The sequence below is a fragment of the Hoplias malabaricus genome, chromosome 6 (assembly GCF_029633855.1).
Source record: "Hoplias malabaricus isolate fHopMal1 chromosome 6, fHopMal1.hap1, whole genome shotgun sequence".
Taxonomy (NCBI): Eukaryota; Metazoa; Chordata; class Actinopteri; order Characiformes; family Erythrinidae; genus Hoplias; species Hoplias malabaricus.
Window position 1 is genome coordinate 38064286 of NC_089805.1, and position 15134 is coordinate 38079419.

Sequence of the window (15134 nt, forward strand, 5' to 3'; positions counted from 1 at the left end):
AAACGGGACACATAACAATGACAAAAGACCTGTTAGGCCACCAAAACTGGCACCGCTAGATGCAATTTTTTGAAATAAGAAAAAAAAAACAAGGGTTTTGGTGAATTCTTCTTTTGTGAGAAGACTAATTGTTAGACACCAGAACCCTGCAACCAGACACCTGAGATACGGAGTATATGTTTTTGTTTTTTTGTTTGTTTATAATCTTGCAGACACTATATTTGCATTATAATTAAATGTATTAAATGAAAAAGAAATGCAGTCAACTTAAACATAGTTTCCTAGATCATATTTATTGGAAACCTGTAATATTTATATCCCTAGACACTAGAGCCACACTGTGTTTTCTCCTACATCTGTCCTTTTCTCTGTTCACTTTGTCTCCTTTAAGTTTTTACAGTTGTTGCCCTTTTGTACGGACCACTCTGCAACATAATCAGGCCATTAATTGAATAATTGATTTGGCTCATTAACACATTTCAAAATTATACCCGTGCCCTTTGTAGTTTGAGTGTGTGTGCGCCTTTTTATTATTTAATTTTTTTGGTTTCCGCAAATTAGCCGTTAAATTGTATTTTCTTACTGGCCGCTGTGTATAGAGAGTAGAGCTGACGCATCATCAGCTGGATTAATGAGGATTCAACAGCAGAAAAAGAGAGCTGGACTGGACCGAAGCACACAAGCACAGAGCGAGAGCACAATGCTAATGCCAATTAAGATGTAAGATGGTAAAAGATAGAGTCAGACTGTTTACAGAACCCACTACCCCACTGACTCCATTCTGTTCTGTTGTAACGCCTGTTAGATTTAATATTACACGGCACTCGCTGTCTGCGATTAAAAACACATTTTGCAGGCTTTTTAACCTTTCTCACGCTAATTCTCAGGTTTTACCTACAGGATTTTCTTTCCTTTATATACATTATATCCACAACTTCGTAGATTACTCTTCAAATGTGACATTCCTACTGGCAACTCTCTGTTTTTCCCACCTGTTCTTCAGAGATAAGGACCCACATGCTACAAGCATGATTTGGGTGGCAGACCATTCTCTGGTGTATTAGTGTGTGCAGCGACATTACTAAACAGAATGGTGAAAGTGGCCTAACGAAATATGCAGAGCAACAGATGGACTATATTCTATAATTGTAGAACTGCAAAGTGCATCTTTATTGCCAGTGGAGCTGATAAAGTGCACAATGTATATACATTGTAGGTACAATGGGGTTATTTTAATGTTTGGCTGATCAGTGTTATGGTACACTAAGCAAAATCATTAAAGGCAGTGAAGGTCAATTTGAACCTAGGTCAGAGCTTACTGTCTGTGTCATATGGAGACAGATGTTTCAAGGTACTTGCGTTGATTTGACCCCAAAGCTCACTGTCCACTCCTCTGACCATGTCCTCTATTAATAAGGCAGGGTACTCATCTCTAACAATGAACTGTTTTTGTGTGTGTGTGATTTGTGTTTTTTGGTTTGTTGCTTCTTTGTTGTCATTTTAATTTGGAGTTAATTTAAGTCCAATAAGTGTTAATGTGTATATTTTCAGTGCATTATTTTTTGTTGTATGTCTCTGTCTTTGTTTGTTTCGAGTGGTTTGGTTTCCAACTGCATGTTTTCTGCTGTAGTTTGACTGTAGCCAGGCAGTCAGCAGACCCAAGGGCATCAAAGAGAGAAAAGGTAAAAAAAAAAACACTCATCTAGATAGCAGCAGGTAGGGGGCATGGAGGGACCCCCACGGCCTGCCTGTGTCGTTCGCCCATCCGTCCTCCCTCTCTCCCAATCTCTCTCTCTCTTTCTCTCTCTCTCTCCTCACTCCACTCTGTAGTCTCAGTAGAAAGACTGGAACAATTTTAGACCTGTAAATGACTCCCCGTGCTTTCTCTCCTGATCCACCTGCTGGCAAAGTGACTGCCTTTGCTCCTTTTTCATCCGTGCTCTTACTCTACCGTAATGTCCTTCCTTTCTCATCTGTGTTTTAACCATGTCCTCTCCTCCCCACATGGAGAGCTGTAGAAAACACTAGCTGAACTCTTCCTTCTGTGCTTTTCTCTCTGTGCATCTTTACTCCAATACAAGCTTTATAATCTTTTTTATTTTATTTACTTATTTTTTGTTATGAAAAAACAAGATGCTGTGCAGGGCCTTGACAACACGCTTATGGAGTCAAGAAAGGGTCAAAAAGATTTGGAGTTTGTAAAACAATACTCACAAATGTAACGGACTTTGTAACTGCATTTGAGCAACTACAGACACGTAAAACCAAAATCCACAAATGTACTGGAATGCACAAATTTAAAACAACAACAATAATATAAATTCACAAATGTGTAAAAAAGATTTGCATTTGTAAATCAAATGTCCTGGATGTGTGAATCAGTACCTTCTCAAACGGCTTAAAATGTGCAAGAGCAGGCCTTTTTAAGGCTCCAAATGTGACAGTAGGAGTTTTTGAATGAGGTGGAAAAAATCCACACACCCACCTTCTCTGCTGCGTGTGCGAATCTCTTTTTGCAGTTGCGCATTTAAGACCCTGTTTTGACGGCCAATTGATGGACCAATTGGAAAGCTTTAGCTGGACCAATCAGATCGCGAGGTTTGTTTAACCAATCAGAACATTGATTTGTTGCTGTCAACCGTAGCGCTTTTCAACCATATGAACTCCTGTTATTGAACCGGTTCCGTTTCTGATTCTTTGAAGCTTGGTTCTTTCCAGTGCACCGCCGCGTTTCTACGGACAGCAGAGAAACGTAACCAAGAGCCACGGCTCTGACCAACGCTGCAGAGAAGGTGGATGTGTGGACATTTTCCACCTCATTCAAAAACTCTCAGGGTCACATTTGGAGCCTTAAAAAGGTCTGCTCTTGCACATTTTAAGCCGTTTGAGAAGGTACTAATTCACACATTCACGACACTTGATTTACAAATGCAAATCTATTTTACACATTTGTGAATTTAAATTATTATTATTGTTGTTGTTGTTCTAAATTTGTGCATTCCAATACATTTGTGGATATTGGTTTTACGTGTCTGTAGTTGCTCAAACGCAGTTACAAAGTCCGTTACATTTGTGAGTATAGTTTTACAAACTCAAAACCTTTTTGACCCTTCTTTGACTCCATACACGCTGAGAACATTTGGCAGGCGGGAAAAGAATGAAGGAAACATGGACATTCTTGAATGAATACAAATTTAAAGCGCTTGTATCAGGTAGTTTATTGGCACCAATAGGAACCATTTGTGATTTTTACCACCCAAAGAAGGCAAAAGTACTACTCATAACCACACTCTGTGCTATTCTACTGTTGAAGGAATTCACCCATTGTTTCACAGTGGAAGACTGAATGCAATGAACCTCAGGGGCCACACAATTTCTGTTTAACATTAACATTAATCCTTCAAGAATTATGCATAATGTCCTTTCCGCAACATCTTGTCGAATACGGTTACTCGTAACCACTGAGAATGTTGCAATGATTGAAATATGATCTTCAAGAAGATGCAAAAGAAGAATAAAAAACATAAAAGTAATTTAAAACAAATAAAATAGTGCAATAAAAGGAAACACATAAAAAAGAGTAGAAGAAAACATTTAAACAATTAAAATGATACAATAAAAGAAAAAAAAAACCAGTAAATTGCCGTTACAGAATAAAAAGTGAGGACTATTTTGGTCTGAGATGTAAGCTTACTCAAAAAATAATATTTTAAATCTTGACTTAAAAGAGGGCGGCACGGTGGTGCAGCAGGTAGTGTCGCAGTCACACAGCTCCAGGGACCTGGAGGTTGTGGGTTCGTTTCCCGCTCCGGGTGACTGTCTGTGAGGAGTTGGTGTGTTCTCCCCGTGTCCGCGTGGGTTTCCTCCGGGTGCTCCGGTTTCCTCCCACAGTCCAAAAACACACGTTGCAGGTGGATTGGCGACTCGAAAGTGTCCGTAGGTGTGAGTGTGTGAGTGAATGTGTGTATGTCTGTGTTGCCCTGTGAAGGACTGGCGCCCCCTCCAGGGTGTATTCCCGCCTTGCGCCCGATGATTCCAGGTAGGCTCTGGACCCCCCGCGACCCTAAATTGGATAAGCGGTTACAGATAATGGATGGATCTTGACTTAAAAGAGTCTAAAGTCGGGGCTCTTCTAATGTTCTCAGTCAGCTATTTCCATTTAAGAGCGGCATAGAAGCTATACGCTGCTTTGGAATATGACCACCTCTGGCAAATATGTTTTCTAGTTCAACAAAATACTGGAATATTCTGACAAATGCTATTTTGTAAAGCCTTGGAATTCAGAATGCTATCACTTCAATGACAAGGATATGCTACAGATTATGGAAATGGAATTAAATCATATATCAACGCTGGCCAATTAAAAAACATGTATCTTCACAGTAAAAGGAAATAAACCTTCTTAACTATCAATGGAAGTGAATGTAAAAAGATGTTATGCCAAGTAATGTTTGAGCATTTCATTTGGTTAATTTGACTGATGTGAAGGACAGCTGATGTTTCATATAATGTTGAGGTGCTAATTGCTCCAGCTAGAAATAAACAGTCTATAAATGTTTATTATATGCATACAAATGTTAATTACAAATACAAACGTATTACTAAACATGGAGGAGATAAACAACCCATTATAAGGAGCAAATAGAATATAGGCCCTTTGAAACTTTTTTTACATATATAATTCTTCAAAAGGAATTGGTGTGGCTGAATATTTTCCCCATAATCGTCACTTCTGAGATTTGCATTCAGTCGGGGAGCGGAAAGGGAAGTGGAAAAGACCATTTCTGTGACAAATTCCTGGAAATCAATATGAGCCTGTTTCCAGGAAAATGTGAAGCGGTTACCGGGAGCATATGCATGAGTTAGTGTCCTCTAGTGCTCACATTTACAGCAGCAGTTCAGTGCTTGTGATGTCTCCCAACAGCAGTAACAGTAGCAGCAGTGTAGACTAGTGGCAGTGTCTCTAACCCAGTAAATCTACCTGTATGCTCTATAGTACAGACATGATGCCCAAACAGTTCATGTGTTTGCTGCAATGGGCAGAAAGCCTACTCTGAAGTAGAGTGCAGTGCTGCAGATGGTTTGATTGTCTTTTTCTTTACTGACTGAGCTGGAGAGAGAGATGGAGGGAAGGGAGGGGGTGGGGGCATAAGCCTCTAAAACAGCACATACCTTCATGGAGGTAAAGGAAAAGAGGGGAAAGGGAAAAAAAACTGTTGTTTTCCCCACAGACATGCCAGTGACTGTGATCCCCCTCCCTTCTTTTTCTTCTTCTTTTTTCCCTCTTCCCTCATTTTTATCACAACAGAGGGAAAAGCGATGGAGCATTTCGTCTGCCGGAGGTGAAAAGAACTCTTCGAGTGTAAGTAGAAAAGAACTGACAGGGAGAGATGTTGGGGGGTGAGAGAGAATGAGAGCGAGAGAAAAAACAGAGCGCAATAGAGACAGAGAGAGAGAGATGCAGTAAAGACACTGCAAGAAGTAGAGGGAGTAGAGAGTGCACGCAATGGAGGCTGGCATAAGCAGCAGAATCACGTTAGCATTCTCTCAGGAGCGAAGTTGGGCTCTACTCCTGCATCAGCTGCTCTTCTGCATTACAAAATGTTCCTTCTCCAACATTTAACATGCAAATTGGCTCCCAGATTATGCTTTTTGTATTCATTTTGCCAACTGTCAGCCTGTTATGCTGGCTGAATGATAATCAAGTTGCCATCGCCCCCTGGTGGTTATAGCCTGGCTTACATCATCACACACGCCCCCTTTTCAGTCACAGTTCAGTGGACAGTGCGCACTCTGAAGTAAACTTTTGCTAAAATATTAAATGGGGGGAAAAAGTACTTGCTAACATGGGCTTAATCTCAGATGGCTCCCTGCTCCCAGTGTGGTGCACTATGCCGGTCGTGACATAACTTCTTCTGTGCACACACACTGCATTATATGTTAACAGCCATTTCTTTTAAAAATGTTAAGAAAATGTGAGAAAATGTTCATGTTTTCATGTTGGAGTTTGTCTGTTTATTATCCATTCACATACTTTATGCACCTAATACATAACACGCATGAACACAGACCTATATAGAGGTTAAATATTTTACCATCCTCCACATTAACATTTCAGTCTAAAAGGACAAACAATAAGTGTCATGCTCAAATCTAATGCATTTGTAAAGAGCCGGGAGAAAGAGGGAAGAGAACAGGACCTTGAACTGAACCCTGTGGTACACCAAATAGTAGTGTAATATACCTCTTTGTCTTATTAAGAGTTACCGTAATATAATATGCAACAATAATAGTGCGTAAACTACAAACTAAGGCTAATGGATCGTTGAACTCTCAGGGATATTTCAGCCTCATTTCACTTGACAAAAAGTCAAAAGACAAAATTAAACTCAGCATGAATTTGTTGTTTTTTGTAGGGATTATTTTCAAATGCAAATAACAATGATTAGCATTTAGTTTTACACTTGCCATGATTGTTTTCCTCTCACATGATATATGGCACCACTTTTCTCTGTTGGAAGTAACAGATAAAGATCTTGAAGGAATTTAAATATATCAAATTTATTCTGCATCTGACAAGTCTTGATATAAGAAATAGTGCAAAGACACGTATTAGAATGTGCAAGATTTGGCATGACACTTGGGTGTTTCCACATTGATTCATTACCAATATTTTAATATATTATCCAGCTCAGTTTTTATTGTTTTGTGGAATATCATGGAAAATCACGGTTAATATTTAATAACAGGTCTACGAAAGCATCTAAAAAGGTTTTGTTTGCACAGGAACTATTTAAATACACAATTCAGTGATGTGTATGATTAAGTTAAAAAGAAATGCTAGTTATACACTGATATACAGTTTGGGCCATACATCCTTCCATGGTTTTTTTTTTTGTTTGTTTATCACTTGGCAGATATATTTAATAATTTTATCTGATGAGTTGGAAATTGAACGTTTTTTGTTATTTTGGGGTATGGGCTTCTATCAAAACTGAAATGCTGAAAACAGGTTTCCAATTCTGGGTGATCTGACCTGGTCGGCCACTAGAATTCAATTTTAAATGGCTTATCTGGCCACTTTCATCATAGCTGAACAAGCGTGGTCTGATGGCAAATGTTGATATGTTTCCTCAAGGCAAAAGCATGTGTTGCATATTGAGTGGAGGCTCAGTCTTAATACCTAGGCAGTCGTATCCATTATGAGGTTATACGATTAGAAAATGTTACATATTACGAATGTCATGCGTTTACGGCAATTATGTTTCTATTACATACAAATAACAGCCTGGAGGAGAGACTGGCAGATCTATCAGTGGCCAGCCACAGCTGTGGTCGTATTACATACTGTTCTAATGGATTTTTTTTCCTTGGTCCTTTTTTATTGTGTTTGTGGACACAGGATAAGTCCACCCCGGACGAGCAGTGCTCCTGGGACAGCTTTAAGAACATGACCCCCGAGCCCTCGTGTGGCTCCAGCGGTCAGAAGGACAGAGTGGAGCTGCACAGTAAGACATGGGAAACTCCTTCCCCAAACACTCCGGACACATCCGAGGGAGATTTCCAGACTGAAGTGTGAGGAAGCAAACACACACACACACACAAACATACATCTTTAAAACAAACACTCATACTCACACATTCATGGAGTGACTTTTTACCCAGAGGAGAATCTAAAGGATTAAACACTTGTTTACCACTGACTGAGGACAGTCCAGAAAAAAAAAAAATAACAGAAAAGAAAAGACTGTATTCTATTCCTATATTTTCACATGAACGCTTTCAATGACAGAAAACGGGGCTCGAAGAGTATATGGGGAGAATTTTTAAAAAACTGTTTCTGAAAATGTCTTGATTTTACTCCAGAAAAAAAAAAGATTCTCTTTCACCTGTTTGATGATTTGGAAATTATGAAAAAAAGAGAAAGAAAAAAAATAATATTTCTGCACCATTGTTTTTATAGAGAGGAAAAAAAAGAAAAGTAAAAGGACTCTAACTGATGTTTCGCACAGTGTTCAACACCGTAGGGTTTCGTTCCTCCTTTCTGTCCTGTCTTTTCCTAATGGATGACTCCAGCTATCTGCTTTTGGTTTCCATTTTTCCATGGGGGCAAGGAGGGGCTGTTTAAAGTGGTTCATTATTATGTGCCATCTTTTTGTTTGTTTATTTGTTTGTTTTTCTGCTTTTTTATTTTCCCCCCAGAATTACGTCTACTGTATACTCTTCTCATGACTGCTCTTTGTCCACACTGGGATTTTATTTATTTTTTTTTTTTTTGCAAGTTTCATTTGAATACTCTCATTTTTAAAAATTCTTTTACTTTTTTTAATCCTTTTACTAAAAAATTTGAAGGTGAAAGGTTTTTGTGGAAGTAGGTTTCTTTCTTTATTTCTGCTGCTCTGTGAATGTGTGCTAATAGCAATCACATATTGGGTGTTCATTTAGAGTGAGTCAGATGCACCAGAAAGATTGAAGATCTAAAGAAATGGGGAGTTGTGGTTTAACATAAAAGCTGGTCACGTTATCTCTCAACTCATGTGAAAATTATCAAATGAACAATGGAGATACCATTTCTTCTAAGACAAGGTACAGCGGTAAAAGTTTTCATTTACGCTGTAGCATCATCCACCCACGGTTTAAGTGTGTATTGATTCCAGCCTGATTCAGTGGCTATCACCTTAATAATGGAGAGAATAAAAAGTCTTGTGATCCTAAATTATGCTTTACCACAAAAGCTGTTCAAAATGGAGGCTCGATAAAGGAGTTTGTGAAAGAGTTCACAGTGTGATAATTAATAACCACCAAACCTGCATCAGCAGAGCTGAGAGAGATTTGTTAGTCCGTGTCGACAGCCTTGATCCGTCATGAAGCTTGTGTTTTAAGCTTGCAACCGTACAGACCACTTTAAGCAGGAATTAAACAGGCAGCCTCCACAGGCCCATTCTTGCTAAGTGATCAATATCTAAAAAAGCATGACAAAATAGCACTTCTTTTACTTCACATGAAAGCCCAGAAGGTCAAACCTCAAGCCAAAATAATCTTTCCCAACACAGATATGCACTCAGCAGTCTCAAGCGAGAGCACGGTTTATATCATATTGACTGCACTGGAAGAAAGTGATGCATTGAATTTCCTTCCATCACCATCACATAAATAACACAGGTTACATCACGTTATATAAAAAACCTAGAAATAACCTTTATATAATATACTAAATTTACTATCTGAAGGTTCATAAATACCATGATACTAGCGCAGAGCATTCCATCACCCCTGGAAATGTCATTCCACTGCCCCATCATTGCTGAAAGCTTTTTATATACGTCTAACTGAGAGATGGAAATGGGCATATTTACATTAGGCTTTTATGCATCTCTTCAAGACCACCCCTTTCTATTGGTCAGTGTTATTCAGAGGAGATTATGCTTGGTGTGTGTGCAGTTAAACACTTGTGTGGCTGGAAAGAGCTGGATTAATAATTTTAGAAGAAATATCCAGCTCCTTATAGACATCATTTAAAATTGTTCCTATGAAAATCAAGAAATATCAGTGCATCATTTTATCCAGTGTGTCAGAGACAAGCGATTTTACCGAGCAGCATATTTTCCATGAGCTGGTATTCAGAAACCTGTTTGGTGACCAGTTTGTGATTAACAGGCAAACCTCAGCATCGCAATGTCTCAGCTTGACTGATAAATCCACCTGATCAAATACAATCTCAGAAAAAAGGTATGGTAGAGGTTCATTATTGGTCACTATAGGTATACACAGTGTACATGTACTTTTAAAGGTATTAAAATCCAGTAAAAAGCAAGTCATGGAGATGGAATTGGGTGTATGAAATCAATTATTATAGAATAAGGTACAATTATGTTCCCTAATTTAATATACAGAATATGTACCTTTAAGGGTACCACTACAGTGAAAATTCTACACACAACACAATTGTTTAGTCAGGGGCTATTGGTTAATCGGTTATTAAGTTGCATCCCTACTTCTAAGAGTTTTTACCCAGTTTGAGTGTTTAAAAATGGGCCACCTGCAGAAGCATTGTTAAAACAATGAAAGTTGTATTTAGGACAATGTTGAAACAACGCTCTTGCGATTTCTCCTTTTTGAACCTCTTCTGCTGCTGTGTACTTTCGTATTCGACATTAGCGCTAGAGCCTGTGTATCCTGATTATCTGCAAGTTTGCTTCCAGACCTGCCAGACTTTCGCTGATTCAACTCTTATCTGTTTATGCCAAGACTCTGTGCTGAGAATGAGCTTAAAAGATGAGCAGATCGTAGAGGTCATCTTTGCTTCCTCCTTTTCATTGTCTGCAGCTCATACCAATTAGGCAGGTTGTGTAGGATGATGTAACTGCAGATGGAGGCTCAGGGAGAAAGGGAAATAATTACCCAGGGGCTGACAATTTGTCCTGACATTTTCGAACTTGGCTCAACAACCTCTGCTCAAAGATCCCTGAAACCAGCACATCATATAGACACAGGCTCCAAGACAAGATCATGCCACTGTAACCTTTGGACGTAATCTGCGGTAATGGAGAACACGGCCAGCCCTTTCATCTCAAAGGAAATAAGTCTTTACCACCACTGTGATTACAATTAATTCTCTCTCTATTTTCTGAGCAGCATTTTTCAGAAATAGATGGTATTGCGCAGCCTTGTTCATGGGCTATAGCTCATCAAAAGGGCAGTATTAATCAAGTACTTTCACTCTATGTCAAGTCAAACCATGTATATATTTTTAGCATTGCCTTGAGCTTTGAGTACACTAAGCCAAACAGGTAAGTGACCCATTGTTTTATTTTTTTTATTTTTTTTAATAGTAATTTCATTTATCATGGAGCTAGAACACATGCTCCTCCTATTTCATAAGCAGTGCCTACCTTGTTCTATTTGCCGTTTCTTTGCCATGGCAATGCTCTTCATTTCGCGAATTATATGTAACAGAGAATGGTGTTTTAATTCAAAGCTTATTCACAAAACTCCTGACAGCTATCTGACTATTCTGTGTAGTTCATTTGCAGATGTGTAGTTGTTCCTTAAGTGGCTCTGTTAACCCACATAAGTGAATCTTTCAAAATTGTAACCTAAATGACTTTGCACCCAGACTGCCCCCCTCCCCCACCTTAAATGCATTTTGAATATGTGCTTGTATTGTTATTGAGAAAACTTGACAGTTGCCTTACAGTCAAATTTATTTTATGAAATATGTATTTTGAATATGTGTGTGTGTGTGTGTGTGTGTGTTGTGATCTGTATGACTGACATGAGTATGCAAAGGCTATCATGAAATTACTCTACCTGGTGTTATAAAGCATTTCAAGAAGATACACTTACTCCCAGATGTCTTGAGTCATAGGGATTTCTTTCCACCTTTCATCATGTTTTAAGCTTTCGCTTTCCCTCCAACCAGGAATCACCTCTTGCCCACAGACTAGAAATGTTGGCTGCCACAGAAAGCCCCCTTTGCCCCACTTCTGGTTTTGTTTTGGTTTATTTTTTGGGTTTTTTTGTTTTGTTTTTTTTTGTTTTTTTCTTTTTTTATACACAAGATTGTACAAAGTAGTCCTCTACTGTTTTCATAGTGTCTTTTTTATATGAAAATAAATTTTCAATTCGACATGACAGTGTCTAGTGATGTTTTGTCATTAAATATATGTAAGTTATCGGTATATTTACACTGATTTGCCCTAACATTAGTGCCACCTGTACTCATTAGGTTTGTTTCCCCAACACTACGTGATGGAACAGTATGCAGCGTCACTGGACTGCTCAACACCCACAATATTTGCACTGTGAGTGATTGGGGAGATGAGACGCCTGTTTCCTGTCCCAACCTTGTAAAGAATCCTGAGCAATTAATGACTAGTCATTTTACATGAAATTACCTTGAACACATTTTTAAATCTCAACTATTCCAGTATTAATATATTATTAGGTGCAATAATTATACGTTTGCAGCAGTTTCCAACACCTACACATATGCAAAAGCAGAATCTAACTGATATTAGATCTGTATAGGTGTATACAAGTCAGCAGAAATGTATATGTCATTTGAATACTGAGATTAACAGCAGAAGGGCAAACAAATTCCAGTGTTGCTATCTGTGAAGGCATCAGGGATTTATTGAGCTTCAGGTATGCAGCCTTACAAAATCAGAACTGACTCCAAACCAAGGCTAATAGTCACTTAATATCACAAAAGCCTAGAATCACATTGAAGGCACTAATCACAAAAGAAAATATTACTTCAGCGTAATCAAGTATCTCTATTAAGAAATCTGTGTTTTAGAAATGTGATCAGAACATTTTTCTTTGTGAGTCTGAATGATTTATTGTTGCCTGGGCTCTTAACACTTAGCACTTTATCATTTAAAGACTGCTGGTCTCAATGATACAAAATATAATGATCTCCATTTTTCACATTGGTCACACAATGTGTTTGTGTATATATATTTGTGTGTGTGTGTGAGAGAGAGAGAGAGAGAGAGAGAGAGAGAGAGAGAAAGAGATTAAGTGTGTGTTGGAGGGTTCACAACGCAGGGGTCAAATAAGGACTTAAAATCTTGAACACTGAAATGCGTTGGGCTATTTTAATGCCATGTTCTTATTATTATTTGTCTGATCCGTTTGGTTCCATAGGCACATCAGAATACCCCAAGAGTAAAGAGCTGGTAACAGACACGATAAGGGAAAATAAATAAACTTGTGCATCCAACTCAGTTTTAAATCCTTTAAAAAAAAACTGACCTCTTGATAAGAAGGGGCACTAGATAAGGTTTCCCTATGTCCAGAGGACTTAAGAATAGTTTCTTACAGTGGATAGTGAATTAAGTTCACCATAAAACTTTTCCATAAGACATCTGTTCATAAGGCTGCACGACACATACACAAGCAGTTCATGGCAACTGACATAAGCCTCTAGAAACACTTATTCCAAGAGTCAGTTTCATAAAGGCTGCTTCTGTTAGTTTCACCCCAGAAAGTGTTATGACAGCTTCCACTTGTTGGAAGAGGCATTTATAGATGTTTGTGTAGGTTTATATCAGTTGCCATAAAAGGATTATTTGGGCCTAATATACACTATATTGCCAAAAGTATTCACTCACACATCCAAATAATTGAATTTAGGTGTTTCATAGGTTCCATATAAATCCAAGCATCTAGGCATGCTTCTACAAACATTTGTGAAAGAAGGGGTCGTTCTCAGGAGGTCAGTGAATTCCAGTGTGGTACCGTAATAGAATTCCACCTGTGGCAAGCTCAGTTGTGAAATTGCCTTGTTACTAAATATTCCACAGTCAACTTTCAGTGGTATTATAACAAAGTGGAAGCGAGTGGGAACAACAGCAACTCAGCCACAAAGTGGTGGGTCATATAAAATGACAGCAACATCAGCGGATGCTGAGGTGACCAACTTCATGTGGCCTTCAGATTAGCTCAAGAACAGTCCTTAGAGAGCTTCATGGAATGGGTTTCCATGGCTGAGCAGCTGTATTCAAGCCTTACGTCACCAAGCGCAATGCAAAGTGTCGGATGCAGTGGTGTAAAGCATGTCACCACTGGAGCCTAGAGCAGTGAAGACGTGTTCTCTGGAGTGAAAAATCATGCTTCTCATGAAAAACAATGGATGAGTCTGCTGGTTGCCAAGAGAACTGTCTGGCTGCCATGTGCCAAGTGTAAAGTTTGGTGAAGGGGGGATTATGGTGTGGGGATGTATTTCAGGATTTGTGCCCTGCCCTTTAGTTCCAGTTAACACTTAATATTTCAGCATACCAAGAGATTCTGGGCAATTTCAGACTTTCTGTTTGGGAATGGCCCCTTCCTGTTCCAACACGACTGTGCACCAGTGCATAAAGCAAGGTTTGTAAAGAATCAGTGAGTTTCGTGTGGAACAACTTGACTGGCCTCAACTCATTATAACAACTTTGGGAGCGGAGACTGCGAGGCAGGCCTCATCTATCTTCAATGTCTGACCTCACAAATGCGCTTCTTGAAGAATAGTCCCATAAATTCCCATAAACACACTCCTAAACATTGTTGAAAAAGACAACAGTGTAAACCTTGTTAGACAATGTACTGAAGCACTACTGTACCTTACAACTGGTATAAATTTGTAAGGATTTTAGAAAGCAGTTTAGAAATGAAGAATTTGGAATATCAGATTACATTTTCCAGATTTTAAAATGTTATCTCTACAATTTGACAAAAGTAGTAAAAGGAATAAAAGTAAGGAAACTGCTCTAACACTGTAGCTAGAGGCCATTTCTCCAGTGCACAACTTCAGAACATGGACTGAAGCAAACTTCCCTGTGCATGGGCAGGTGCCAGTTGTAGTGCAGTTGCTCCAGTCCATTGAGTTGGCTCCTGAAACTGATCAAGGCCTCTGGACAAAATGGGATGTCCTTTGTTTCTGAGTGGTCTAATGCACGGCTGTTGAACATGGCTGCAGGGTTCCTGTGTGGGAGGAGGTATGAGGGAGAGGCACTTCTCCCTTGTGGAGGAAGCTGGTGGCTGGGTAATGAGATGTTCCAGCCAGCCTCCTGGACAGCTGCCTGCTGATAGCAACCCGGGCCCAATCAACTCTCTCTCTCTCTCTCTCTCTCTCTCTCTCTCTCTCTCTCTCTCTCTTTCTTATATATGCCACTGCTCACTTATTATTCCTCAAGGAATCTTTTGCTCCCTCTGTCTTTTTTTTCACATTTGATTTAGCAGAAATTATGCCCAGAGAGCAGCTCTCCTCTGCCTGTATCTTCGGGTTTGACCTTAAAGAAGCTAAAGAGACGAAATTAACTTAATGGCTCTCTTCGTAAAGGCTTCGAACACGAAAACATGGCACTTAAAGTATCTCGTCACGTCCTCCTTCTCTTCCTAAACCACAGCTAATCATTGTTTAAGGTCGGGGCAATCTGCTTCTTGCAGTTTCGTATTCTCTTGCTCTGTCATGCCTTCCTCTAGAGGCGTCCTCCACTCAGTCGAGAGACTGATTCATCTTTTCTTTCTGTTTTTTTTTTTGTTTCATCAGAGCTGGGCCTGATGGTGTGGTCCAGCAGGACAGGTGTGATACGTGTGCGGTATGCGTTGCAGCAGGCAGGACGACACGTGCCATGTGAACAGAAATGAAA

General features: G+C 39.3%; 1 protein-coding gene across 7 annotated transcripts in view; it reads left to right on the plus strand.

Annotated features, from left to right (window-relative positions):
* Positions 1-11509, plus strand: part of adgrb2 (adhesion G protein-coupled receptor B2) — a 341993-nt gene extending 330484 nt beyond the window's left edge. For 5 of the 7 annotated variants that reach the window (XM_066673975.1, XM_066673976.1, XM_066673980.1 and 2 more), the window contains one exon: positions 7403-11509. In XM_066673975.1, coding sequence (XP_066530072.1) covers positions 7403-7579 — 177 coding nt within the window. In that variant the 3' untranslated portion in view covers positions 7580-11509. Of the gene's footprint in view, positions 1-1630; positions 1683-5308; positions 5363-7402 lie in introns of all 7 variants that reach the window. The other 2 variants (XM_066673979.1, XM_066673982.1) reach the window with 2 other exon arrangements.
* The last annotated feature ends 3625 nt before the right edge of the window (positions 11510-15134 follow it).